Source organism: Copadichromis virginalis, linkage group LG23, assembly GCF_057382275.1.
Source record: "Copadichromis virginalis isolate Kocher_CV1m ecotype Utaka linkage group LG23, C_Virginalis_male_GT1.1, whole genome shotgun sequence".
Taxonomy (NCBI): Eukaryota; Metazoa; Chordata; class Actinopteri; order Cichliformes; family Cichlidae; genus Copadichromis; species Copadichromis virginalis.
In genome coordinates, this window is record NC_140639.1 from 284029 (window position 1) to 311314 (window position 27286).

General features: G+C 40.8%; 1 protein-coding gene and 1 long non-coding RNA gene across 4 annotated transcripts; both read right to left on the reverse strand.

The window, feature by feature from the left end:
- Nucleotides 1–999: 999 nt before the first annotated feature.
- LOC146679847 (uncharacterized) lies at nt 1000–13513 on the reverse strand. Of its 3 annotated transcripts, none has more exons than XR_014917884.1 (6): nt 13180–13513; nt 12725–13099; nt 11745–11791; nt 11286–11435; nt 9028–9160; nt 1000–7547 (listed from the first exon to the last, which is right to left on the reverse strand). It is a non-coding gene; the product is annotated as an uncharacterized LOC146679847 (long non-coding RNA). The 3 variants fall into 3 exon arrangements; XR_014917885.1 differs by having other exon boundaries at nt 1000–1570; nt 5099–7547; nt 12725–13499; XR_014917883.1 differs by having other exon boundaries at nt 12725–13498.
- A 5794-nt stretch (nt 13514–19307) lies between these two features.
- On the reverse strand, nt 19308–23764 carry LOC146679848 (uncharacterized). The gene is made up of 2 exons (XM_085448034.1): nt 22097–23764; nt 19308–21332 (listed from the first exon to the last, which is right to left on the reverse strand). The coding sequence occupies exons 1-2, from the start codon at nt 22916–22918 to the stop codon at nt 20997–20999; spliced, it is 1158 nt and encodes a 385-aa protein (XP_085304160.1). The 5' UTR covers nt 22919–23764; the 3' UTR covers nt 19308–20996.
- Nucleotides 23765–27286: the final 3522 nt, after the last annotated feature.

Genomic DNA, 27286 nt, shown 5'->3' on the forward strand with positions numbered 1-27286 from the left:
TAGTGATTACATGTGGCTTCATTAATTATGTTCAAAAGGATGAATACATAACGCAAGTAATAACTTTATAATCAGTCAGTGAATGAAGGAGCTCAAGAGTGCAAATATAGTTGCAATAAAGTGACAAATATGCCCTTTTATGTCAAACAAAGACCGAAATAAGTGGCATCAGTGTGGGGATGAAAATGAGCGATCCAACCTCACACTGCAGATATCAGGGCAACGCACAGTGGGGGGGCAGGGGAGGGGGGGGGTTGCAGTCTGCGCGCACAAGAGGGCTAACAACGCTGTGAGTGACAGAATCCACCCAAACTGAGGAACAGCTTCTTCCCCAGAGCTGAAGCCTGCACTGTTTGCACTATAATATAATATAATATGTTGCTATTTAATGTTTTTTGTTCGTGTTGCAGCTGCTCTGTGAGCCAAGCTTTCGTAGTCTAAATTCAATGGAAATATATCTCTGCACCACACGATGGCGATAGATTCTCACAGTCTGTGCTCTGCTTCCGCCACCAGTCATCTTTAAATCTTTTTTTTTATTCAATGAAACCTTTAACTGTCCATCTCGCAGCATTACTTTAAAAAAAATCATATTTAAATACAAAAAAAATTAAATACATGAACGACAGTAGTAGAAAATTGATAAAATAACACCAAATAAATATATTTACAAATGATAGCAACATCAATGGAATAAAACCATGAACACCAGCAGAAGGAGAAAGAGGCCTGTATCTACATTATTACTCTGGCAGCTCTCAGTCTCCATACAGACAGGACACGTTGCAGCGTAATTGCAGACAGGTGCGTGGGCCTGAGCTCCGCCCAGGCAGAATGACGAGTGGAAGAAAGCAGCAACACAATAAACATATGTAACCTTGCGGAGCCGGCCGGGCAGACATCGAGACCGTGACAGAGTGCAAAACTTTTATACTTGACAACTGTTAAGAGTTCAAATATTGAGGAAGGAGAGTAAAAACAACCATGGTCCAGAAGAGCTTGGTCAAACAATTGATTTTAATGAACACACGCGTGGGGGGAGTAGTCGGAGTTTCCTGTCACTCTGACTTTGCACAGAGTGTACTCAGAATCAACAGAATCAGCACATACACACTTAAGATTATAACAAGCATTCAATCAAAAGCATTTATTATAGATTCAACTCAGTTTAAATTGGTTATAACTGCACCTGTAACAAAGGCTAATTGGGTGCCAATATGTTTAAACATCTGAATGCAATATCAGTGCTGTAGATTATATTATTAATGCAATGGTAATGATGATGATTATTAACAATAGCAGCAAAATAATTTCCCTGATCTCCACACTCCCTCTTTTGACCCACTTTCCCTAAAAAGAGGGTCACTACACTTTACTTGTTTCATTTCTCTGACATCCATCCTCTGGCTCAGCAAATCAGACAACCTCATGTCATCTAGGTGGTCCAATAATAAAATGCCAGCTCCCACTTGAGAACACTCCATGCGTAAGATTAGGTTTTTTCTGCGTCCCTCTCTTGTGGTCCATCAGGCCTCCAGGATCCTCACCCCCCTGTGGTCGCCGAGACCTTCTGCAAAGGAAACAAAACAGCTTTTCCTGCGCCTCCCTAACTTATGTTTGGGACTCTTTAATCAAAAGCATGATCCTAATTATGTTCTTGACTTATTGACTTGTATTTGTACACACACACACACATATATATATATATATATATATACTCTTCAACGTTACTCATCATTTTAAGCGCTGCTTTCACGTCCCTGCATGTTTCCTATTGCTCGCCTTATCTGATCATCAACATCCTGTACACAAAACTGTCGCTGCTGCAAGTGCCTTAACTCTGATCTAAAGTCACCTTTCACAAGAAAATCATTATAAGCGCCTATTCTACTAAAAGATCCAAGAGAGAACAACCATTTTAATCAATTAAGTTTAAGCATATAAGCAATTACTCATGCATACATTTTATCATAGCTAAATGCTGCCTAAAAACAACTCCTGTGTGTTAACACCAACTTCATTTTAACACTCACATTTCCTATGTTATAACCCGTTTTTGGTATAGCCTTTTTATTTCATTTTGCTCCTTACCCCTGGAGGGTCTTGGGTCGATTTGTGGCTATTTTCAAATTTTGATTACATGCCATTTGCACAGTGTTGAATGGACTATAGCCAAATTCTCCAAAAAAAAAAAAAAAAAAAAAAAAGTTTGATATGATTTTATTTCAAAATTCAAGTCCGACTTCCTTCAATTAGCTTCAGTGGCTAAGCTACAAATAAACTTACACTATTGGGCTTAGGGTCGATTTGTGCCCCATTGAAAGCCATTATAAACGCTATTTTTCACTGCAGAATTATTACCGTTAACATCTGGGTGACGGCTTAGGTTTCGTTTTTGTTTTGGACAAGAGGCCTTAGAATTGTAATTTTATTTGTCCACCGGGTGGCGCCCTTGCTCCACATTTGACCCGGGGCTGGAAAACAGCAAGAGCAACAGCGGGCTGCTTTGACAGACCTGCGGGAAATGAAGCCTCATTTCCGGCGTGCAGCAGCGGCTTCGCCCGCTGATCGGGCGGGACCATTTTCTGTCCCTAGGACCGTTAGAGTAACAATTTCTGCTTCAGTTTTACCATCTCTAAATGATCAAAAACCCCAAAAGTTATAAAATAATCCTAAAACCCATTTCAAATTAAACCTTAAATTCCCCCTTTTTTGACACATCTCATGTGTCAAACTAAAAATGCTCCACCCAAGCTTAGGAAATTAAAAGAAAAATACAGTTAGTCATATCATCCCTCAAAACACCTCAGCAATCCTCCTCTCAGGTATATTTGCTCCGACCCTGCAAACCTGTCTTTAAGGAATGAAATCCATTTAATCATCATGTCACATCTTTTCGAACTCCCGGCTCTATCCACAGCCTGCATCCTTGGAACTTCCTAAAAACAAAACCTGAACTTCACATTCCATACTCAGTTTTCCCCCTTATGATCCAATCTGTGTTATAAAAATAAACTTAGAACAGTTATCAGTCATGTGTTTCTTCAGTTAATGGTAACATGAGTTATATCAAAAAAATGTTTCCCCTTTAGCATTCTCCCAACAATATACTATAATACCATAATCTAACCCCAGTCAATAAAACAGAAATTTTCTCAAAGCAAACATCAGCAACCCAAAATCAACATCGCCAGAATTAAGCCTTCCACTCCCCTTGCTTATGGCAAAAGCAAAGCAAACCCTTTCTCTTGCTGGCATGGCAAGTGGTTTGTCCACATTTATTCATCCCCACCTTCATCCAGTCACACACACATCCACACCATGTATTCACACCAGGTATTGCTAATAGTGGAGCCTCCCGCGCAAGTAATCAGATTCTCCACTCTCAGCAAAATGAGCTCATTCATTTGTTTTATTTGTCATAGTAAAATAGTTCTTTATGCTTTTGGACTGGATTGACTCGCTATTATTGTCCCGATTCGTATTTTGAAGAAAAGACAAACGACTACAAAGTCCCAATAAGGTGCGTCAAAACAAGGATTTTATTGAAATATATATGGGGGGGGAGAAGTAGAGCACGATCACTCAAACAGCGGCGATCTTCCCCGAACAATACTTGGGGTGTAACATACATATGATGACCAGTAATATGCGTCACCGCAGATGAAAAACAACATGCATGTTCCCCCCCCAGTTGTTCTGCAAAGCCCACCATGGCGTCCCTGGTAAGGTTTGAGAGCCTCAGCAAATTATAATGAACATAATTAATGCGATCAACATTTTTATTTGGAGTTATCCATAGGAACACACTTTCAAATCCTGCTGCTATTTGGTTAACTAATTTATATTCATCAGGAACTCCCCTGGGAACTCCAATCGAGTCAATCCAGGTAGGCGAGTCAGTTCTCGGGTCATAAATCTGTGTACCCGTTGTGCTTCTTTCCCTCAACATGCGTCTCCTACATCTGACTGTCAATGTACGCGTGTCATGTTGTGGAATGGCTTTTACCCTACTCCCTATTAGCATCAATGGTGCTCCTAACCGCACCATAGCACATGTCCCCACACTCCCCAAAGGAACATGCACCAAAAGGGTGTGATGTCCACAGTAATAATACAACCCACCTCTAGCCCATGTACCTATTATGGTGTTTGGGTCACTTACATTATTTGTGGTCCTTCCCGTGAGCGTCCTCTCACACCAACTAGGGTCAATTTCTCCCAGAGTGTATTTCACGGCGTCCGTAGAAAATTCAAAACAGGTGTAATTATTTTGTTTAGGTATGAATGAACCTGTCTGCGTACGCTTGTCAATTGGTGGATATAAACTTGACAGTGTGATGCAGTCACCCGTGGCCACAGCTTCTCTAGTTAATCTCAACATGCAATTATAACCCCACTCATCCTCTGGATACAGAGGCGCAGGCTCAGTAAACAAACGAGGTCTAGCTGTAGCACAGGCAACACAATCATCTACATGCTGTTCCCTAGCATTTTGAGCCACCCAATCCAGCCAGAGATTGCTGTCACTGAATCCGGTGGCACGTTCAATTAAATCTTTTCAGGCGAGTGTAGTCAACTGCAACTACCTTCCTATCTGAGTTTTGGTTAATTTTTATCAGTGATGTCCCATTGTCCCTTACTACAGGCCTCATTGGTTTAGCTTTACTAAGAAAATTAACTTTTATTAACCTTTTTGGATCTATCCCTACAGTTTCCACACCCAGAACTAAATATAAGGAATTTTGACACCACCAGTTCCCCATTGACAAGGTCAATGGATTCTGGGCCGGACTATAATCTCTCTGAAGTTTTAGCTCATTCTCTGGCCCCTGCTCTGACGCCTCCCAATCTTCCCCAGTGTAACCTTTTACCTGATCCCAGTTCCGACACCAATTGGCATAAGGACGACTTCCCCTTTCACAATATGTGTTCACAGCATAATCCCAACACACCCACACATTAAATCCCCTCCAGCTACTGTCAGCTCCCTTACAGATAAAAACGTTGCACAAATCAAACGTGAATGAAGTGGTGGACCCATTAACATAGTCTAATTCTAGTCCACCATATATGCTGAGGCACTCATCCCTTTTACCTGAGACTTCACGCTTAACCTTCCTTGGCAACGCAATCAATTTGGACTCTGAAGCGGGTAGACTTCTGCGTCTGGGCAATTCACCTGTCTGCCAAAAAACAAAGAAACATTAGAACACTCACGCACGCCAACACCCCAGTTATTTTCCAATCTCCCCACAAGCCCATGGTTTTGGTTCCCCTACTCTCCTCTAACTCTAGGCTGGAGCCCCAGCCTATCACGCTTCACGCCTCTTTGGCACCTCCTCTTTGAGTGAAGAGACGCCCCGGATCCTTCTCTTCTTTCTTCGACTTCCCAGGTAGACTATTTGGGGATGAGCTTGTCTCCACCAAGCTCTCGTCTGCCACTGCACATTGAGACCAATGGAACCAGGTCTGGCCTTTCCCCTTCAACTGGACCGCTGTTGTGGTACGAGCGTTCACTTCAAATGGCCCCGTCCACCTCGGGTCTTTCCACTTTCGCTTGATGACCTTCAGCCACACCACCTTGGCGTCGGACCTGTCCACCGTGGTCACTCCTGCTGCAACCTGTTGTGTGAAACTAGACACAAGAGCTTTTAATTCTTTCCAATATTCTGCATGCGTTCTGTTACTTTTTATACTCTCTTCAGCCGGGACTGCCGTCCAGGGACCTGGAAACTGTCGTCCTGTCAACAGCTCGTACGGCGTGAAGCCTGTGGATTGGTTAACAGAACATCTTATGATCATTAATGCAATGGGCAGGGATGCGACCCAATTTAGCCCCGTCTGAGCACAAATTTTGTTCTTCAAATTTAGATTCATCCTTTCTACTTTCCCTTGGGACTGAGGATGATACACAGTTCCAAACGTGTGTTGCACCCCCAGCCTCTGTTCTGCCTCCGCCAAATCTTTGTTTTTAAAATGGGTCCCATTATCTGACCGAATTCGCTTGGGGAACCCATACCTCCTTTTAGACAGGGACTTTCAATCTGATCAGGTCCCCACTGGTAGCCTTCTCCTCAGCCAGTTGTAATCTGGAAAGCCCACCTTATATTTGCTCTCCCGAGAATTTGTCACCGCTGTTATTCACTGTTGCAGGCCTGCTTAGAACAAAAATGAGAAAAAAAAGAGAGCTGATTATTAGCTCATCAAAGCACCTGACAGGTTTTCTTTAAGTGCACTGTTACAAAAATAATGGGCCCCTTCTTAGACGTCCATGTTTAATAAAACTCCCTCTATTAAAAACAAAAACAACCCAAACCTAACTGACAGAATCAACCCATCTCCACAACAACCTCAAAAATCTTAAACAAAAAGTTGTGCCACCAGAGTCCTGACACTCCCAGGTCAACTCATGTAATTTCACCTCCTCAATACACCGAAAGTCTTGTTAAAACCACACAATTTGCACACAACAATCGCCCCCTTTATGCACTTTAACATACTTAGATTCAGCATAAGATAACCCCATTACAACAACGTATCAACACTAAACTATAAATTTCCTATCCAAATCTGCTATGCTTCCTCTCCTGAAAGAGAGGCGCACACACACACACACACAGTCATCTCTCAATAAGTTGCTGTGACAAGACAAATACATGTTCAAACATTACCACCTTGTTAAATTATTTTATTTCTTTCTACAGTGATCACTGGTTTTGATCACTCAGTACGAGGGCACTCCTAAGTCACTCTTTTAAAACTACTTCAATCACTTTTTCTTTTTTCCATAATTCACTCCCTTGTCATATAGCTTCTTTTGAGTTATTCCTCAACTTCAAACTCAAGTGCATTTTATTCTTTTTTTTTGCCTGTCCCGTTTGGTTCTTTGGCCATCAGAATTATTGTCTGAAGGCGAGAAAAGATGCCCAACGGATTTACTTTACCAAATTGACCATCCCAGCCTTGCCGTAATGGTCTATTTGATTCATCTTTTATGGTTTATTTTCCACTCGCTTTGCCCATTTGCTCTCTCATCTGTTAAATCTTCAGTTTGGTCACCATAAATTCATTTTCGTCTTGTAACTGTGTATTATGCCACAAAACACCGTCAATCCAACACTGCGAGGATTGACGTTCTTCCTCGCGTTCCTTAACCGCATTGACGGCCACACTACTATTTTTTACTGTTCTCTTAAGCTTTATTTTGGAATCATACATTTCAATGACCTCTTCTAACTTTCTGTCTGCAGCATTGGCTTTGTCTTCGTTTTTTAGTATTTTCCTCGTAAAATTGCTGCATCTTATTTTTTATTTTTTATATTTTTTATTTTCACTCGCTAGATACGGGACTGACTTGAATGAGGAAAAGAAAAGGGAGAAAGGAAGAGGGGGGAGAAACAGTGGAGAAGAGGGACGGGGATAAAGGGCAGAAAAAACCTCGCGTTTTATGGTGACTCCTGAATTTCCTCCACTTCCTCCTCATCCTTAAAATACTCCGGATGAGTGTCCACAGCATTGTTCAGTCTGATGGCATCCTCCATGACCTGGACAACATGATACCATTAGAATGACATCATAGAATGAGGGGTGTGACCAGAGCCAGAAATGCACTCATTGATCCTTTTGTTGATTTATTGCTATCATACACTACTAATCAACTAATCGAAGTGCAAGTGTCACAGTCTGTTATTTATTCTCCCTCCATGCAAGGCAACATCCAGGGGTGGTGCTGTGGGTTCAGCATGGCTGGCAGCCATTGTTCAATCATGCCTCCCCTATTTCAGTTGGAACGCTGGGGCCTGGAGGAGAGAGCTGCGGACTGCCATGCACCATGAGCAGCCGATGGGAGCGAGAACAGTCGCAGTTCTTGCTTTTTCTGTTGGGGGAGGCCCAAATAGTGCCATTCAACCTTCAGCAGCAGCAGCAGCAAGGGGCTGTTTTTACAATGTCTGCCAGGTAATTCTACACCGACTGGGTAGAGGGCATCAGAGGGCCACTACTGCCATTTCTGAGGAGGACAGATGGAGCTGGGGGACAGGCCCTTCGCATATGCTAATGCACAATGCAATAGCCAAAGACCACTGGAAATTAAACCAAGGGGCAAAATATACAGCCCAAGGCTGCGGTTCGCTCCTGCGTGTGTAACGGAGCAAAGGTGATTTTATTTTTTCCACAGTGTTTTTAAAGGAGGGAAACCTTCCTCCAAACGGACAGAGCAGTGGAGTCGCCAAGGGAAAGCACACAAATTAAAAACTGTGGAGCCTGCGGCTTAATTTGACTCAACATGGGAAACCTCACCCGGCCACGGAAAGGATTGACAGATTGATATTTATAGTTAAAAATATAAAATGAATTAAAACAACCCTGGCCAGGGGACAACACAATAAAAATCAATAAAACACAACATTAAAAGTCCAGTGGCGTCCGCCACGGTACACTAAAACAAAAAAACAACTCTTTAAATGAACAAAAAAAAAAAAAATCATGGAAAGAATTTCCACGTGATTAAATTGCTTTATTTTAGCATTATGCAATTCTGTTACTCCAACTTAATGCACTCAAGTCGGACCAACTTAATTAAAGATTGATTCATCAATGTATTTACTGCATTTTGATCCAATATATTTTAATAGTGTTGATCCAACAAAGAGTTTTGTTCCAACTCAATTCAGGTTTTCTCCAACTAATTTACTAAATTTGGTCCCAGCTTAAGTTAATTGAGTTAAACCAACTCATACAAATTAAGTTATTCCAACACAAGTCTTTAATGCTAATAGAAAACACTTTAATCACATGGAAATTCTTTCCATGATTATTTGAAGTTAATTTAAAGAGTAATTTTTTGGAGCATTTAACAAAGTCTAGAGTCTGGTTAACATACATTTCACTATTACATCTAAAAGGTAAATACAAATTTGTCATACACATCTTTTTGTTTTCTCCAATTTCTAGCAAATTTCAGGTTCAGTGAATAGACCAGACCAAGCAACATTGTCACTGCAAAAACTACATTGCCCAACTCACCCATCACTTCCACCCCCTCTAGAACAATCATAACATCCTGAGGGTCATCGCTGGCTCCGCACCCTCTGACCGAATGACACAGATTCCAAAGACTGTCTCTGCTATGGCAGTGGCCATGCTTTCTATCAACTTCCTGTGACAATAAAACAAACAAATTTAAAAAAAAGATAATGATTTCTCACTAATGTCCATTGCAAACAGTTTTAAAAGTACATCTGTTTTACATTAATGTAAAATACCTAAAAGCTTTATTCATTCAAGCCTTATAATAATGTAAATGTAATCAAAAATGACTGCCCGATATTTTTCCTCACTCAAGAGAAGTTCATTCAATACCTCAACAATGTTCTGTCTTTCAAAATCTTGAGTTGTGATAGGGGTGACTGTGGCACAGGAGGTAGAGCAAGTTGTCTACTGCTTTAATCCCTGGCTTCTCTAATCTGATACTAAAACTATCAATGGGTAACACACTGAACCCCAAGTTGCTCCTGATACATCCATTGAAGTGTAAATGTTACATAAAAATCTTGTATGAATGAGGTTATAATGATATTATAATAATGATAGTATAAAACACTCAAGAATGGTGCGTGTAGTTAGGGCTGCTCAATTAATCGAATTTTAATCACGATTACGATCTGGGCTTTCAACGATCATTAAAAGTGACTGAGCCGATTATTAGCCCCTCCCTCGTGCTTTACTCTCGCGCTGCTCCGTGTGGCAAATCGAGCGCACCTCTTGTTTCCAACACGCGTCACAACAATTAAGAGGACCCGAGGGAAGCTCGGAAAGCTAAGCAGAAGTTATTTGGAGAGGAGAGTGACTGCCGTTGGTTGAAAAGAGGGGTAAAAAAACAAAAACAAAAAAAACTTCAGTGGTGTGGAAACATTATGGGTTCGCCGAGTCAGACATCGTGTGTAAACTTTGCTACGGTGTTGTAGCTGCACCACTGCAAAGTTCACTAAACAGATGTTTACATTTATTTCTTATATTGCAAACATTTGCACTGTTATCAGTATTTGCACACCATTTTATATTATTTGTTAAAGTCATTATTCAATACATTGTTATTGTTAACCTTTACAGTCAGAGCGGGCATGCTCCGTTTTGCGTAACTATTTTTAAATCCCTGTAGAACCGGAACCGCGTAAGCTAGCGCAATAATTTTTTGCATATGAAACCAGAGGAGTCGTACTTACATCTTATGCTATCAGCTTGTCCTAGGTCACGGTTGCAAAAATTGCACAAAACGCACTAGCAGGAACAAACACATAATATTCCAGAAACGCGCTTTGCCGATTTGATCAGCTGTTCGCAACACTTCCCACATTGAAACAGACGTCAGCGCGAACTATCGCACGTCCGCCATTTCCTGCCAGAAACCCGAAGTGACGTCATCTTCGCGGAAACTGTAGTTTTTTTACTTGTAGGCCTTAAACACCTATACTGGTGTTTTTATAAGTCATGTTAGACTTTACTGAATAGTTTCTGGGATGCTTAGAACTCATATTGCACTGCTGGAAATAGTTTATTTTGATGCACATGCTGTTTTCTTTGCAAATTTGAATCATAGGATTGTTTTCCCTGCAGTATATAAAAATTGCTTTATCTCCAAAATAAAACTATGAAGACACTCAAAATAAATTTCCTGTTGTTGTAAACTATTTTTTGCATTTAAAGTTTTGAGGGATAAACCTCTTAAATTTCTCCAAGTAGAAATATATGTAAAAAACGATTTTCAATTTTTTTGTAGTTTATTGCACTTTTTGCAATTAATCAGAATCAGAATACTTTATTGATCCCTGGGGGAAATTATTTTTTGTTACAGTGCTCCATTTTAATGTAGTTACTATGGACTTAATGCATACATATTATTAAAATATGGGCTATAACAGTTGTATTGATGTATAGCAACTTGAAATGCTCCCAATGGCACTATAACATGTAAAAAAATAATATAAGCTCTGGCGGACTTTGTTCTATAGTAGGTCTTAAAGGGTTAAATAAATATCGTCAAATAATCGAGACCTCAATTTCAGTGAAAATAATAGTGATTATCATTTTTGCCATAATCGAGTAGCCCTACGTGTAGTATCCAGTGAGAAACTTAAAGCTCTTACTTTTCCCATTTTAAAAGCTATTTTTTTTACAGCCACCGGTAATTTATAGGAAAACCCCATCCCCTGAAACTTTTTGCATGTAGTTCAAGCTTATCTTTGATCATCTCCTTAGTTAAGGATACAGGCAAGTTAACATACCAGGTAATCCTTCACCAGCTCAGGATCTTCATTCAGGTACACGCAAAGACCTTTGGCGATGTATTCTCTTCTGATTTCAACAGCATCAGTACACAGAGTGGGGGGGGGGGGGGGGGGAAACAAATATATACGGAAATCCATCTCAACGACCTAGCAGTGGGATTAAAGAACTTTTAACTGAATTACCAGGAATTTGTGAGAAATACAGAGGCTATTGTTTTACAGTCTTAATCTTTTCAAATAGTATTCATGCATTTTAGACAATTCTGTCATTCTAATATTGTTTTTTACTTTGTATTAATTTAATCATGCCATACCCCCAATTCAAGAAAGTTTAGATGATGTGTACATAAAATCAGAATGCAATGTTTTCTTGGTCTCAAAACTATGTCACTTACAAATGAATATATTAAATTTTTAACATGGGAATGTGATAATTTAAGAAAAATATTAGCTCACCATGAATTTGATGAACGGGCCTGCCAGCTCTCCAGACCTTTCACCACCTGATAAGATTAAACATTTATTATCTTTACAGGAGGGAACTGCAAGTCTAAGTTTAAGTAGAAAAATATTTAATTTAAAAAACAAAAAACAAAACAGGAAAACATATCTGTTCATGTTTTGTCTTTCCTCCTCAGTGTACTAAAAACACAAGTTGTTAAATAAACCACTCTCCATCAGTTGCAACTTACAAATTTCAACAACCCACACGTAAAATGTAAATTTATCACAACAGTCTCTGTGGTAGAGCCAAACTAGCTTATGTGCAGAGTTTAAGTTATAAACAATATCTATATTTGGAGTAGCTAAGTCTTTCATATTAGGCTATCATGCTAGCATGACATTGTGCTATATTCTTGCACTAATGTGTTAGCTAGCTATCCATCCATCCATCCATTCGCTTCCGCTTATCCTTTTCAGGGTCGCGGGGGGCGCTGGAGCCTATCCCAGCTGTCATAGGGCGAAAGGCGGGGTACACCCTGGACAGGTCGCCAGTCTGTCGCAGAGCTAACACACAGGGACAGACAACCATTCACACTCACATTCACTCGCACATTCACACCTAGTGGCAATTTGGATTATCCAATTAACCTATCCCCACAAGCTGCATGTCTTTGGACGGTGGGAGGAAGCCGGAGTACCCGGAGAGAACCCACGCAAACACGGGGAGAACATGCAAACTCCACACAGAAAGACCCCGGCCTGATGTTGGAATTGAACTCAGGACCTTCTTGCTGTGAGGCAACAGTGCTAACCACCGTGCTGCCGTGTTAGCTAGCTAGAATGGCATAAACAGATTAAAAAAAACAAAACAACAACAACAACAACAAAAGAACAAATGTGAATAAATAGAACTGAAAAGAATCGACAAACTAATGATACCTTTGTGCAAAAAGTATTTTCATCAAGATGGATGAAGATAGATTCACTCTTACCTTTCCAAGAGGACTGTGGAGCAAACCATGTGCTTTCCTGCCTCTTGTTTAGAATCTCACGTGATCTTGTGATATCGCGAGTCTTTAAGGCAGCTAACCACTCTTGTTAGATTTTATCATGTCATATCAACAAGAATTTAAGAGGTGCTAGTTGGTGAATTTCATGTAGATCTTATATGATTTTATTACGTTCACCTTAGAAACATAAATTCATTGTGTTCAAATTACATGTTAGAGTCTTGTAAATGCAATAAACCACCAAATTTCACTTTGAGTGTATAAGAGTCACTAAGAATTAAAAATCCAGTGAAGCGGTGCAGGAGGGAAACCCGGCGGCGTCCTCGCCTTCCTCTCCGCGTTCTGCGCCCCGGTGCGCTAAAGAAAGGAAGGCAGCGGTAGTCACTATTCTTTTAGGCAGCTATAATTCATTAAAGGGGACAAGTCAAAAGACTTACCCCGGGTGGGCAGAGCTCTTAACTCTGCCCGCCGCTTCTTTGTAACCGCCAATCGGCACCGGCCCGCCTCGCCGCCTCTAATTCCCTGCAGACACGTAATCTGGCCTCCTGTTGCTGCAGCAGTCGGACCGCTCGCTCCGTGTTGCTGGCACTGTATCCTCCTCTCCTGAACGCCAAGCTCCACCAGCCCTCCGGGCTTGCAGGCGCCGCCGCCTGACACCACTCACGCCTGCCCGTCTCTCAAGCCTCTTTCTCCATGGTCTGCCAGGCCCTCTTATTGGCCTCTGTGACCTCCCAGGTGTGATCAGGTTTATAATCAGGTAGGGGCGGAGTCTTTCCAGGACAAGTCACCAAATAAATACCATAAAAAACATGCAGTAAAACTCATAAAAATAAACCAGTGTACAATATTAAAATATTGAAAAGGTAAAACACAGCAAAACATGCATAGTAAAAAACCCTAGATAACTTGTCCCTTTCCACCCCGTGACACGTGACACACACCTTGACTTTGGGAACAGATTGATGTGATTGCTGTGATTGATGCGATATTTGGCCACATTGCTATAACGACACCACTCGATTACTTCACACGCATGCTACCAATAATCCATAAATTGCTGCTTAAGGAACTAAGGACAATACATTTAAATGCAAGTTCTTTTTTCTAATGTGTTGTACAACTATCAAATTCATTTTTTTATGTTACATAGTAATATGGTCCTTACCGATTGTGAAACTAAATTAATTCGTTTCATAGATCTAATCCATACTGCTCCTTTAAGGCAGCAAACTCGCTATATTCTATTCATTATACCAATTAATAACACCAGTGGTAAACAAAAACACTACTTTAAAACAACTCAGTGCAAATAGGCATGCATGTTCATTTGCTTTCAACTCACAACAACAACTCAACTTCCAAACCAAAACACCAACACAAAGGAGTGTGAGTTTAGACAGCACCAGTTAGCTAATCACATAGAACTGTAATCTTTGACATTTGTTTACCAAGTGAACAGCTTTAACATTTAAGCAGCTGTAACTGTTAGTGCAAACACTGTGTATTTATAAGGAAAGAGCTTCAAGTCTCCAGATCTACTAGCTAACAAAAGACACATTACGCTTTCACCTGCTTCTCTGCTTCAACAGCAACAATGTTCCTCTTACGTCAGAGGCACAGCTACAGCAAGTGTAGAGCCAAGCAGCCTCACCAGCGTAACCAGTGTTGCTCTTTTAGCTTTGAATGTTTTAACTTAAATGCATTAACAACTTGTGTAATAATTCTAACAAAAGGTTTCTAACTTTTATCTGTTTGTAACCCTGGGCTACACAACATCCATAAACAACATGTATCCATTCAATATCAATCCAACCAACAAACCTGCATTAACCCAACTATCCATAAAGCCAGCAACCATCCAGCCAACATGCATCAACCCAAAACTCCAACCAGACAGCATGCATCATAGTAAGACTAGGTGGACTGCTGTGGATTCATTTGAATCTTACTCTGCACAGCTGCAGAACACTGTTGATGTAGCTCTCGTCCTTTTCGACCTTATTCCTGAAAAGGCTGGTTTGTTTCTTGTCAGCAGGGTCGATGTCCTTGGGCCACCCCCCTCCACTTGGTTTACTCCACAGCTTCTTGTCTTGTGAAGTTTTGTGTTCACCTGAAAACAACAAGTAGCACCTGAGATTCACACAGACAGGCAATTCACACAGTGCACTGTTAATCAGGAGGTAGAGCAGGTCACTAATCAGAAGGTTGGTGGTTCAGTCCTTGGCTGCATCCCTTGGGCAAGATACTGAACCCTGAATTGCTTTCTGATGCATTCATCAGAGTGTGATAAAAAACACAGAAAAGTTGCTTTTATGAATGGGTGAATGAGGCATGTTCTGTATATAAGAACCACTCTCTTTACTCTGTATGTAATTTCAACCCTTTTGGCAATCCAGTTCAAGCTGTGTGTAGGTGATCAGTTACTGCAGGAGCGTCACACTCATTTTAGCTCATGGACTGCTTCTAGCTTGATTTATCCTAGCCCAATACTAATAAGATAATAATAATAATGAATACTGTATTGATCCCCGAGGGAAAATCCCTCTCTGCATTTAACCCATTCACTCAGAGAAGGAGTGGGAAGACACTGGGCACCCAAAGAGCAGTGCGTAGAGACAGCACCTTGCTCAGGGGTACCTCGGGGGAGCCGTTCAGTGGATTCGAACCCCCAACCTTCCAATCATAGGGCCACCACTGTACCTACTGAGCTATCCCTGCCCATAACTCTAGAGCATTCACATTTCTCTGTGTAAAGGCAGCTGATCTGTACGGAGCCCCTCTGATGACATGGTACAAAAAATAAATAAATTGTGGCCACGAAATACCATTTCAAGGCCACGAAATAGGTATAACGTGCCCACGAAACACTTGATGATATATATATATATATATATATATCATCCCAGGGCACATTCACTAGAGCCTGCGTCAGCCATAGTACGGAGTCCTTGCTGTTGGTGATGTCCTTAAGGTGAGTGTATTATATTTTATATTTATTTCATATTGTTATCCCGCAATTCGGCAGTTATTTATTCAGACCTATATTGTTACTATGTTCTAAATTGTATCTGCTGACGTTTCAAATGTTGTATCCTCATGTTGCTACTACACGTTGTTTTGTTGTGCTAATATGTAGCCGTAAACTCATTTTTAACTGTAGGACGTTTCAAAGTAGAGCAAGGCTGAAGGCTACTAATAAACGAGGTATGTTCAACATAAAACCTTAGTTCTCTGTGTCACGAAGTTGTCTCTCTTTTACCCTGGCCACATCACCATACTAGCTGGTGCAACTAATCTGGTCTGGACAATAATAACAGTTTTAGACGGAAAGCATCTTAAAATTGCCTCTTTTTTTCGCTGAACATCTCCTTTGAAAGTAGCATCATGTGAGTCACACTTGTCAAGGTAATGCATGCTAAATGAGCCGTAGCTTTCAATGCATCACCGGATGAAGCCTTGCAGTTACAGTAGCTCACTGCAGGTATCACGTTGCCAAGGGAACTAATAAAGCATACAGTGATCAGAATGATTTTGTATTGATGCAGGTTGCCATTGCTAATACTGAACTACTTAAACTCCAAGTAGACAATCGCTCCATTCCTCATTACCATAGATAATATCTAAGTAATAAAACAATCATTATCAAATTCTGATTTGCCATATATAAAGTGATTTTATAGGTAGGCTATCATGTAAAAATCTGCTACATAAAATTTATAACCGAGTGTAAAAATACTAATTTCATTTTCATGTGGTTTGGAGGTCAGCTATGGATACTCGGCTGCGAGAATTTTTAACAGAGCGTAAAGTTGAAGAAGATGTGATCAAGAAACTTGAAGATGAGAATGTAAGCCACTGCAGCTGTTGCTGTGTGCGTGTGTCTGTGTGTTTGTTTTTGAACGGAGAGCCGCAATCCACAATTTACTATGCACATTCTAAAATAAATTATTGAATTTCATATTTTGGTTTAATCAATGACATTAATTAATGACATGATATGTTTAAAGAGTAATTTAAAAAGTAATTTTTGTTCATCTTATGTTGGACAAATGTGTACCACATTACCAAAAGTATCTGTTATCAAAAGTAGATAGCAAAAAACAACTCTAAAATATGCAGTTGTATGTATTCATTGTTTTTTTAATATTGACACTTTTATTAATTTGTTATTTATATTTTTCAGATTGATGAAACTCTCATTCCCTTAATGACAGACAGTGACCTGGCAAAGTACATCCCCAAAGTTGGCGATAGAGTCTCCACTGTGGCCTTCTGCAGACAAGCAACACGTCACCATCCAGGAAAGAATCTATACTCTCAAGGCTACGACAAAGACTGACAGGAGCTGAGGGAATGCCTCCTAAAAAGAAATTGTCTCAGTGGGCAGAAAATACAAATGCAAAACGAACAGTGAGACGAATTGAGGTTGGCTGGATGGATTTTGATGAGGAGAAGGGTGGGTTCAAACAGGTGACGTGTGTAAGTGGTGGTGGAACAATAATGGATTGGATTTATATAGCGCTTTTCAAGGCACCCAAAGTGCTTTACAATGCCACTATTCATTCACTCTCACATTCACACACACTGGTGGAGGCAGCTACAGTTGTAGCCACAGCTGCCCTGGGGCAGACTGACAGAAGCGAGGCTGCCATATCGCGCCATCGGCCCCTCTGGCCAACACCAGTAGGCAGTAGGGTAAAGTGTCTTGCCCAAGGACACAACGACCAGGACAGAGAGCCCAGGGATCGAACCGGCGACCTTCTGGTATCCCAGATACGCTTCCCAACCCCCTGAGCCATGGTCGCCCCAACAAGGCATTTATCTGTAGATAAAAATGAAACAGTGTCAAATATCAAACTTATGGCTGAAAATCAGTTTTTCCCCAATGGCACCTCAAAAAAAACCAAAAGTCTTTCACACTATTCAACTCATATTGAGAGCTCACAGATGCATGTGGATGCTTCCAGTACAGTTGATGAGTTGTATAAGCAAAGTAAGGTCAAAATTCTGCGACTTTATCTGTGTACCAGAAAGAAAACACAACAGCAGCCTCAAGACGTAGAGGCCGATCATGCAATAACCCAGCCCTCTGTGGTAGATCTCACTGACAATGAACCTAATCAGGCCGCTGATGATCTGTTGGTGGAAAACGTGAATTCAGAACCATCAAACTTTGTAATTAATGATGGAGCTTCCATAAGTGGATATTTGGAACTGAATGACACATTACCATGGGATGGTCTGCCAAATGTAGGTGAAAGTGAAGATTCTGATGCAGTTGTTATTATTAGTGGGGATAACAGGGTGGATATTAGTGTGGTTGAACTAAACCCTGAAACACTGTTTACAGAAAAAGAGTCTGATCCACCTCATCACACATTGTCTCTCTCACCGGGGCTGACAGGAGAGGCCAATATTCCTGACCAAGCACCCCCTGAACCACGATCTTGTCCCGTAATACTAACTGTTAGAAGAGGTCATTGTCTTACTGATTTGATCAGTGCCTTTGAGGACTCAAACATTATTTCATCTGAGGTCAATATCACAGATAGGACACAAAGTACTTATTCAGGCCCCAATGTTTGTAATCAAGTGCTGGCGTCCCGTTGTGGGTTCTGTAGCTGGTTTACTCCCACCAGAAGGACTGCATCATTTCATTGCAGAAAAAAAACCAACTGTAAAAACAGTGAAGGAGCTTCTAATCTTTCCAGAGGAGATGACAGCTGCCCAGTCAACAGTTTCTCGTTACCTGAAAAGGTACATTGGAGAAATTGATATCTTCAGCTTTTCCTGCGGTTCTGTACAGGATCCAATCTGTTCGATAAAGCCATACTAATTGAGTTCATAGAAACTACAGATTTCCTCCGCAGACCACAATCCCACACATGTGGATGTGTGCTAAAGCTGCCCCTTGGTTATCACAGCTAACCAGACTTTCGCAGTGAATTTAACAGCATTCTCGCAAGCTCTATGTGGGTGATGGATGTGGTGTAGGTCAGTGTTACCCAACCATGGTCCTCAAGGCACTCTGCCCTACACGTTTTAGGTTTTCCACCCTAACAGTTCATAGAAACACGGGTGTAGTTAACAGTAACATGAAGGAATGAATGTGAATGTTCAATAGACTGGGCCGTTAAGTTCTCTTAACGGTGTAGCCCGTTGTGCCTTTTTCATGTGCAGCCTTTTTTTTCATCTGGTCAGTAAGTGCTTTCTTAGTTTCTCCCGCTAATTAAAATAGTAAGCTAAAGGGAATGTTCAGGTTATTTGAAGTGGAGTTGCCTGTAGTAGACAGCACTTAGCACTCTGACTTTGCAGAAGCAGCAGTTAGATATTGGGGACAAAATAAGGCAACAAATTGCTTGGGGAATGAGACCACAAAACAACACCAGTTGAAAATACATATACATATTTAAATGATTTTAATTTTCAGTGCTTCACCTGGCAGGAATCCGTACACTAAACATAGAAGTGCATCTGTTCCTGCTGCACACATTGTTACTGTGTTTTTGGCTAGTGCCAAAATAAATGACTAATTTTAACATTCTAATACTTTTTTACTACAGGAAGAGTAACAAATATTTCCAATATAGCATACAGTAACAGTTCTACAAACTGGAAGATTGCTGAGTGCTGTCTACTGTATATACAAACATAAGTACAACACCATTACAAATACCATATTCCAACTGATTAAGCATGTTCTATATTAAAGTATTTCAGATGTTTGCAGAAATCTTAATAGAAACAAGAATGTGAACCTTTATGTTCCTAATGGGTTTAGAAGAAAAGTTGTCAATTACAGAGATTGGTTACATTGTGAAGAGGTTTGTATAACCTCTTCACAATGTAACTGTTATTTTAGCCTGTTATTATATGCAAAATACAACCTGTTTTTGAGTATGGTGTATTTTGAAAGACACCAGTAAACCATTCTCATTTGTACAAAACATTGTCCTCTCTGTTACATTCTATACATCTTTAAACATGAACATGTCTAATGACACCGCTGAAAGTTATTTAATTACTCATTCTATAATGTCATACACGTGCTGTGATTTTTAAGAAAAGAAGCCGTTCTTTATCAAACATGGGATTGCTTTAATCTATTCCACAATAACAAAAATATAGGCTCAAGAAACATTTGGAGCATTGGTGACACAACTATGATTCTACACTTTAGCCTACTTGGTCTTCTTGTCTAATTGATCACAACATTAGCTATATTGCCAGTCTATGTGGTTGTTATCCAAGGTGCTCTTGTTTTTGTTAGAAATGAACACATTTTTGCTACCAAAAACTATTATGAACAACTTTTGATGCTTTAACAGTTTGATAAGTTTAACTCAATCCCAAAAGGATTTATTTTTTTCTAACCTGTATCATATTTTAGTTTAATACTCCACGCTTTGTAGCTACTGTGAGATTATTCTGTTATCATATGTTATCTTATATCTGTAGTTAAAGTAGTTGAATTATGTTAACAGCTGTAGAACATATATGTATCCCTTAGTCTAGATTGTGTGCAAAGTATGTAGCTTAGTTTCCCTTATATTTTTAGGTTAAAAGAATGTGACCATTTTTGGATTTGTTAGACAGGTGTGGATTACCCTGTACCCTTGATCTGCTGTGAATGTGTTACACTGTTTCTTGACATTTCATACTGCTGAATCATGAAGAGAATGTTGTGTGCAGAGGACCTTGTGCCGATAATAGAAGAGACAGACCACATTCCATACCCCCACCTTTACAGAGAGCAGAAAGACAGGGAGCCGAGGTCATAACTTAGGCGCCGTAACAGAGAAAGAATGTGAATGTTTAGGCTTTTACGACTAGGTGGGGGCCACTAGAGGCTATAAGAAGCGGAGTAGCCCGTCACCATTTTGAGATTTGCTGTGACCCTCTTCATGCATGTCTCCCCATCATGATGGCTTATGCTCATAAAGTGTTGGATTGTATGGAAATAAAAGATTGTTGATTGAGCATTTATACACCGAGTATTGTCCTTCCTTCAGCCCAAAGATTCAAAGAATTGGGAGATTTTAACACTACCAAGAGCAAGCAACACTTCATGATGAGTTAATTTACTGACATGGATAAAATGAAAATTATGTTATACAGTCTTTTCTGATAATTTTGATACAAAGACAAGATAAGTACACACTGGAGAAAAATAATTACTTAATAATAAGTACATTAAGCTGTAGGAATACGTACTGAAGTACAAAATGTACTACATTTGTATGTTTGTGTCCATTTAAGTAGCCTCAAATAACTGTGAACGAACTGTATCCCTGAGATGAAAATATAAATCAAGGGCCTGGGACATGGTAGATGGGAATTCCAAGCTTGATTCCTCCATTATTATTGTGCACAAATCAAACACTTGCACATCACATGGGACTGAACTAACAAAAGTGCAGCTATTTTTACACAAGGTCAAATCTTCTGTCAGTGGAACGAGACAGTCTTCTGCACCCCAAAGGTGAGGGGCCATGTACATGACATCAGGTATCCCACAGGGCACGTTGTTATTCTTTGAGGGCCTTATACGGTGAGCATTCCAAACACTCCGGATGTCATTCAATACCTCCTGATGAAGAAACAAGAATTAGGTCAGAGCTGTAATACAAGGCATTTTTAAAATGGTCGACAATAAGTGTGGTGCATCCTTAAATGAATTGAAAAGCAGCAATGTTTGGATGCAGTTTAATGAAAACCAAAGGAAGAGGGAGTGATTGCAAAAAAAGAAAAGAAAGAACCACACCAGGCAAACCACTGAGTTGTGGGATCTGGGCTTTATACTAATACTAATACTAATCTTGGTCCGGATGCGCAAAGCTTTTCAACTTTATGCGCATAATACAGGTGACAAAATCAATATTTTTCAATCCCATGAGGGGATCCAATATCATCTGAGTCCTGAATGTACCAATGATAGAGCGCTGAAGAGTTACTGATGCGTGAAGCCTCTGACTGCTTTTGACAGACTGGCAGTGACAGATCGGTAGCTGCAGCATAACTGCTGATGCAGAATGAGCGCAGACAAGGATAATGTCCTCCGATCAGAAAAAAACAACATTTAAGTCGTGCTGACTTCTGATCAGTTCAATTGGCAAAGTGTTCCCTGATTTAAAAACTTTGGCTGGGTCGATGCTTCAGCCTCCATTACGCACATACAGAGTGCAGTTGACCTACTTCAACAACGTTAGGAATACATTGCATTTACCGTTCGGTAAAGGTAATGTCGTTTTAACTACGGTATGTAAACGATTATTTTGTTACCCTTACTGCTAAAACAGCGTAATTTAATGTAATTAATTACCACCACTGGTTATCATAATATGGGTCATTTACCTGAATGATTGACATGAAGCAGAACTGTGACAGAGCTTTGTCAATGAAATCCCCAAAGAAGAATCCTTCGTCCTTCAGTTCTCCTAGAAGCTTGATCCATGACTCGACTCCTTCTTTTCTCATCACTGCCCACCAGCTCTCAATTCTCTGGTTTGCCGTACTTGCTCCTGTGACATAGCTTCTGTCTCCTGCTCTATCATCCCCGTCATTTCTCTGTAAATAACGCTGGAGGTCTCTGACCAACACGTTCTCAGTGCCCATGTCAGTTCGTACGAGCCTGGGGAAACCCCCACGACTCTCCACTGCTTCCACAAAGTAACCTCCGATAACCTTTGGGTCACTGTTAGTGTGTGCGGCCCGCAGCCAAATGATGTTGCGTGAGAAACCGTCGATGCATCCATTAATACATATCCCATATGGCTTTAGTTTGTCATAAGAGTCTATGTGCCACACAAAGTTAGGCCCCTGAGCAAAATATTGCCTCCTTCTGAGACGTGTGGTCTGGCGAACCTGGGAACCTAATGGGTCCAGTAAAGAGATGAGGATCCTGACGTCTTCTTTCCTGATCGCAGTGCCGTGTTGTTTGCACTTTGTAAACATCCACCGATAACCGTGATCCTTCCCAGGCCCTTGCAGTTGGTTCACAATAAAATCTATCCCGGCGTCCAGGTCGTACTTACGTCTGTAAAGCGACTTGGCTCTCAATATCCGGTTTAAATGTCTCTCCGTAATGATGGTTCCTTGCATTGCCAGGCTTTTCAAAATGCGTTTGTAGCTCATTCCCAGCCTAAAATAAAACTCAATCAGACTGTCTCTGTCCATGGTGTATAGGTTTAGCTTCTTTTAGCTTGGGGTAGGCCTCAGTTGATGTTTTAAATTAAAACGCTTGAAGACAAAGTGAACTCTGGACAAGCGTGCGGCCTACCTGAAGCCCAGGTGGGCTTGTTGATAATCACATTTTCACACTCATCTCGGGGCACATCCATGGTGTTCTGGTGCCAGCCTGTCCCCTCTGTTTTTGTGGGGGTTTTCCCCACATACGAAAATGGCCGCTTCTGCCTGGAGGGAGTTTTTTATTTTTGCTTTGCAGCTGCACAGGATCTGTATAGAAGTTTTAAACACTTCTATTTTGGGCAAATTTATAATATTTTAGACGACAGAACATAAAACACTGTTTGCTTGCGTGCGTGTGTTTGTGTGTAAAAACTGAGATGTTCAGAGGTCTTGCTTCATGGTATCGAACAGCCCACACAAAACAGGTTCTTTATGATTTAATTTAAGTGCTGATGTAAACCACAATGTTCAGCAAACATCTATCAGGTCATTGGACTGTATTTTTTTAAAGCTTAAGTATGCGCACATGGGATATATTAAAAACTGACAAGCCGTTTGAACACATGATGTGAAATCACTTAATCAACCTGCTGGATTTGCCAAAAGTTAAAATATTTATACTACTTTGGCACATTGCTCTTAACTTATTAAGGTGGCTATTAGTGAGGGTCATGATAATCAATTCAATTGAGCAGAAGTGACGTTCTTACTTCGATTCGTCCAAATTCATGTGAGTTCCAGTCTGTTCAGCCTGTTTCTGTGTAGCACCAAGCAGTAGACCTAAACCTGGATGTGCTTCTGGGTTCTGCCTCTAATGAAAACGGATGAGTGTAAAATGCAACCATTGTTTGTAGTTTGCTGCCACCTACTGAGTGAAAAAAGAACTGAAGTTGTAAAAAGTCAGTATTCCTAATGATAGGCTTCGTTTTGTTTCAGTTTCAGTTCACTATACAGCTCATCAAACTGTTTTCCCTTTACGTTTTGATATAATAGCTTTTTAGTACTACTGAGACACATACTGCCTTTTTCTTCCGTTAGAGTAATATTTTCTTGAGCTGTGTAACTGGATTTGTTCAAACATAGAGGTAGTTTGGATTCACTGACACAGGAGCCATACGCCCTTTCTGCAGTTTCTATGCTTCCTTAGCTCGTTTATGTCGCCATTGTTAATCCTGTCCTGTGCAAAGAAAAGCCCAAGCTACACTTGTCTGACTGACAGAAGGTTCAAGAGAAGGACATTTGCTCTCAACTCTTTCCCTGTTGAAATGTTATTCCAAGCAAGTGAGTTTCCTACAGGGTATGGAGGGTTAGTATGTGTTAATGATTTCAGTGTCATGCAGGGGAAAGTAGCATTCAGTGGAAGCTTCTCGGTGATTGTTTTAAATCCAAATATGACCCTTATTTGTGGCGCATGTTAGCATACAGTCAGCTCAGGAGTTAGTATCAGTCATGTGGTTGTCACGAGGTTGCGCACAGCATCACCGGCAAGAGGGCTTGGTTTGAGAGGTTTTTGGCATCTGTGATGTGATTTACAACCATCCACCCATGTACAGTAAGAAGCTGCACTCACAACCGTGGGCATCAGCAAGTTGGTGAAATTTAAACAAAACAGCATTCCATCTGAAACTCTCTTATTGTACCCAAAATACAAATTTTAGTGATTACATGTGGCTTCATTAATTATGTTCAAAAGGATGAATACATAACGCAAGTAATAACTTTATAATCAGTCAGTGAATGAAGGAGCTCAAGAGTGCAAATATAGTTGCAATAAAGTGACAAATATGCCCTTTTATGTCAAACAAAGACCGAAATAAGTGGCATCAGTGTGAGGATGAAAATGAGCGATCCAACCTCACACTGCAGATATCAGGGCAACGCACAGTGGGGGGGCAGGGGAGGGGGGGGGTTGCAGTCTGCGCGCACAAGAGGGCTAACAACGCTGTGAGTGACAGAATCCACCCAAACTGAGGAACAGCTTCTTCCCCAGAGCTGAAGCCTGCACTGTTTGCACTATAATATAATATAATATGTTGCTATTTAATGTTTTTTGTTCGTGTTGCAGCTGCTCTGTGAGCCAAGCTTTCGTAGTCTAAATTCAATGGAAATATATCTCTGCACCACACGATGGCGATAGATTCTCACAGTCTGTGCTCTGCTTCCGCCACCAGTCATCTTTAAATCTTTTTTTTATTCAATGAAACCTTTATTTAACTCGCAGCATTACTTTAAAAAAATCATATTTAAATACAAAAAAAAAAATAAATACATGAACGACAGTAGTAGAAAATTGATAAAATAACACCAAATAAATATATTTACAAATGATAGCAACATCAATGGAATAAAACCATGAACACCAGCAGAAGGAGAAAGAGGCCTGTATCTACATTATTACTCTGGCAGCTCTCAGGCTCCATACAGACAGGACACGTTGCAGCGTAATTGCAGACAGGTGCGTGGGCCTGAGCTCCGCCCAGGCAGAATGACGAGTGGAAGAAAGCAGCAACACAATAAACATATGTAACCTTGCGGAGCCGGCCGGGCAGACATCGAGACCGTGACAGAGTGCAAAACTTTTATACTTGACAACACACACAAAAACCCCCACACACAACAAAAATCAGAATTTTTGTGATTTGGATTTTTATTTAAAGGTGAAACCTTTTTTCTTTTCTTTTTTTTGCCAGATTAGACATTTTGATTAATTTCATTGAAGTATACTTTAGTTTTTTTGTTTTACTTTGATGCTATAATAGATGTTTTTAAAATTTAGTAATATTTAATACTATATTGCATCATGGCAAAACAACAGTCTCCTCAAGCTGCTTTATACTGTAAGGTGAAAACACTACAGAAAAAGCCAGAAAACCCCAACAATCCAAAGATCCCCTTTGAGCAAGCACTGGGCGACAGTGGGGAGGAAAAACTCCCTTTAGGAAGAAACCTCCGGCAGAACCAGGCTCAAGAAGGGGCGGCCATCTGCTGCGACCGGTTGGGGGTGATGGAAAGAGAATAGAGGGAGACAAGATGAAGTATACTTCTAATGGCCTATTCCAATTGGTGGTAATACATCATAAGAATTGAGGAAAGGTGGTGTTGATGGAGACTCTGGGGAAGGCCTTCGTCTGCCAGGGTGTTTTGGAGCCACTTGAATAAATTTAGTTTGCACTGGAGGTGGACGAGGTTTAATCTGTGGAAAGATCTGAGACGGAGTTGGAGTCTCCCCATAACATCTCCCCATCACGCCTCTATGGACCAACGGTGCGAGCTTTTGTCCTTTCTGTTTTTCTAATTTAAGCTGGAGTTGAACGTCTTTCACTCTAGATTTTAGATGACCCATCTCTTTTTCTTCATTGCCAGCCTTTCTGATCATCTGGTTCACTGGTCCAATGAGCTCCTGTTTTTGTTTGAATAAAGCGTATTCGGAAGACTTTACCATATCATTGTACTGCTTTTTAAATGATTCCAGCTCCCGTGTTTTATCTAGTAAAGCTGCATCTAGATCCTTGCATCTGGTACGTAGACAGTTCAGCTGTTTTTCAAGAAACTCGGTCGTTCCAACAAAGGGGATGCCTTCCACACCGTCTGTCACGGCTGCCGAGGCGAGCCGTGTGGAGTTGGAAAAAGGACCCAAGAGCAAGCAGTGTATGAAAAGATTAGTGGAGTTTATTTACAAGGTGTCAGTGGCAGGAACAGAAAACGAATAATGAGACAAACTAACGGAAACCTAAACTGGGAAAACTAAAGAGCAACTAGAAATCCACAGGACACGGGGAGAAAGGCAGAGAGACGCAGACTGACGGAGGATACAGAGACGCAGAGAGACACAGATGAATGCAGAAAAGCGCGGACTTACATGGAGTAATACAGACGAACCGGCAACAGGCAGGAGAACACACAGGGCTTAAATACACACACCAGTAATCAGGGGATAAGAGACAGGAGGGCAACACAGCTGGGAGAAATCAGAGCTGACGGGACAGGGGAAATGTAAACTGAACACACTCACATCAGACATGAACCTTCAGAATAAAACAGGAAATTAACAGACAGAGAACCAGACAGGACACTGAACTTGACAGGCAGACTCATGAGCAGACACAAAAACACCATGGACAGACAGAGGGAACACAGAGAAGTGGGAGCAGGCAGGCAAAGAACAGAAACCTAACAAATGGCAAAATAACAACAGAATACACACTCGGAATGAACAAAAGCATAAGGAAACACAAAACACTGAGTCCTCAGACTCAGGACCATGACACCGTCTACGTATTTCTTTTTCAAGTTGTGGAATATATCCCTAAATTCCACCTTTTCTTTTTGTCTGAAGTGACCTGCATGTGGAAATGC

Excerpts from the sequence above, each read along its gene's own strand:
- LOC146679848 (XM_085448034.1), bottom strand. The coding sequence starts at position 22,918 with ATGGACAGAGACAGTCTGATTGAGTTTTATTTTAGGCTGGGAATGAGC. Across the intron at positions 21,333-22,096 it reads GCTTCATGTCAATCATTCAG|GAGGTATTGAATGACATCCG; the intron begins GTAAATGACCCA and ends TTTCTTCATCAG.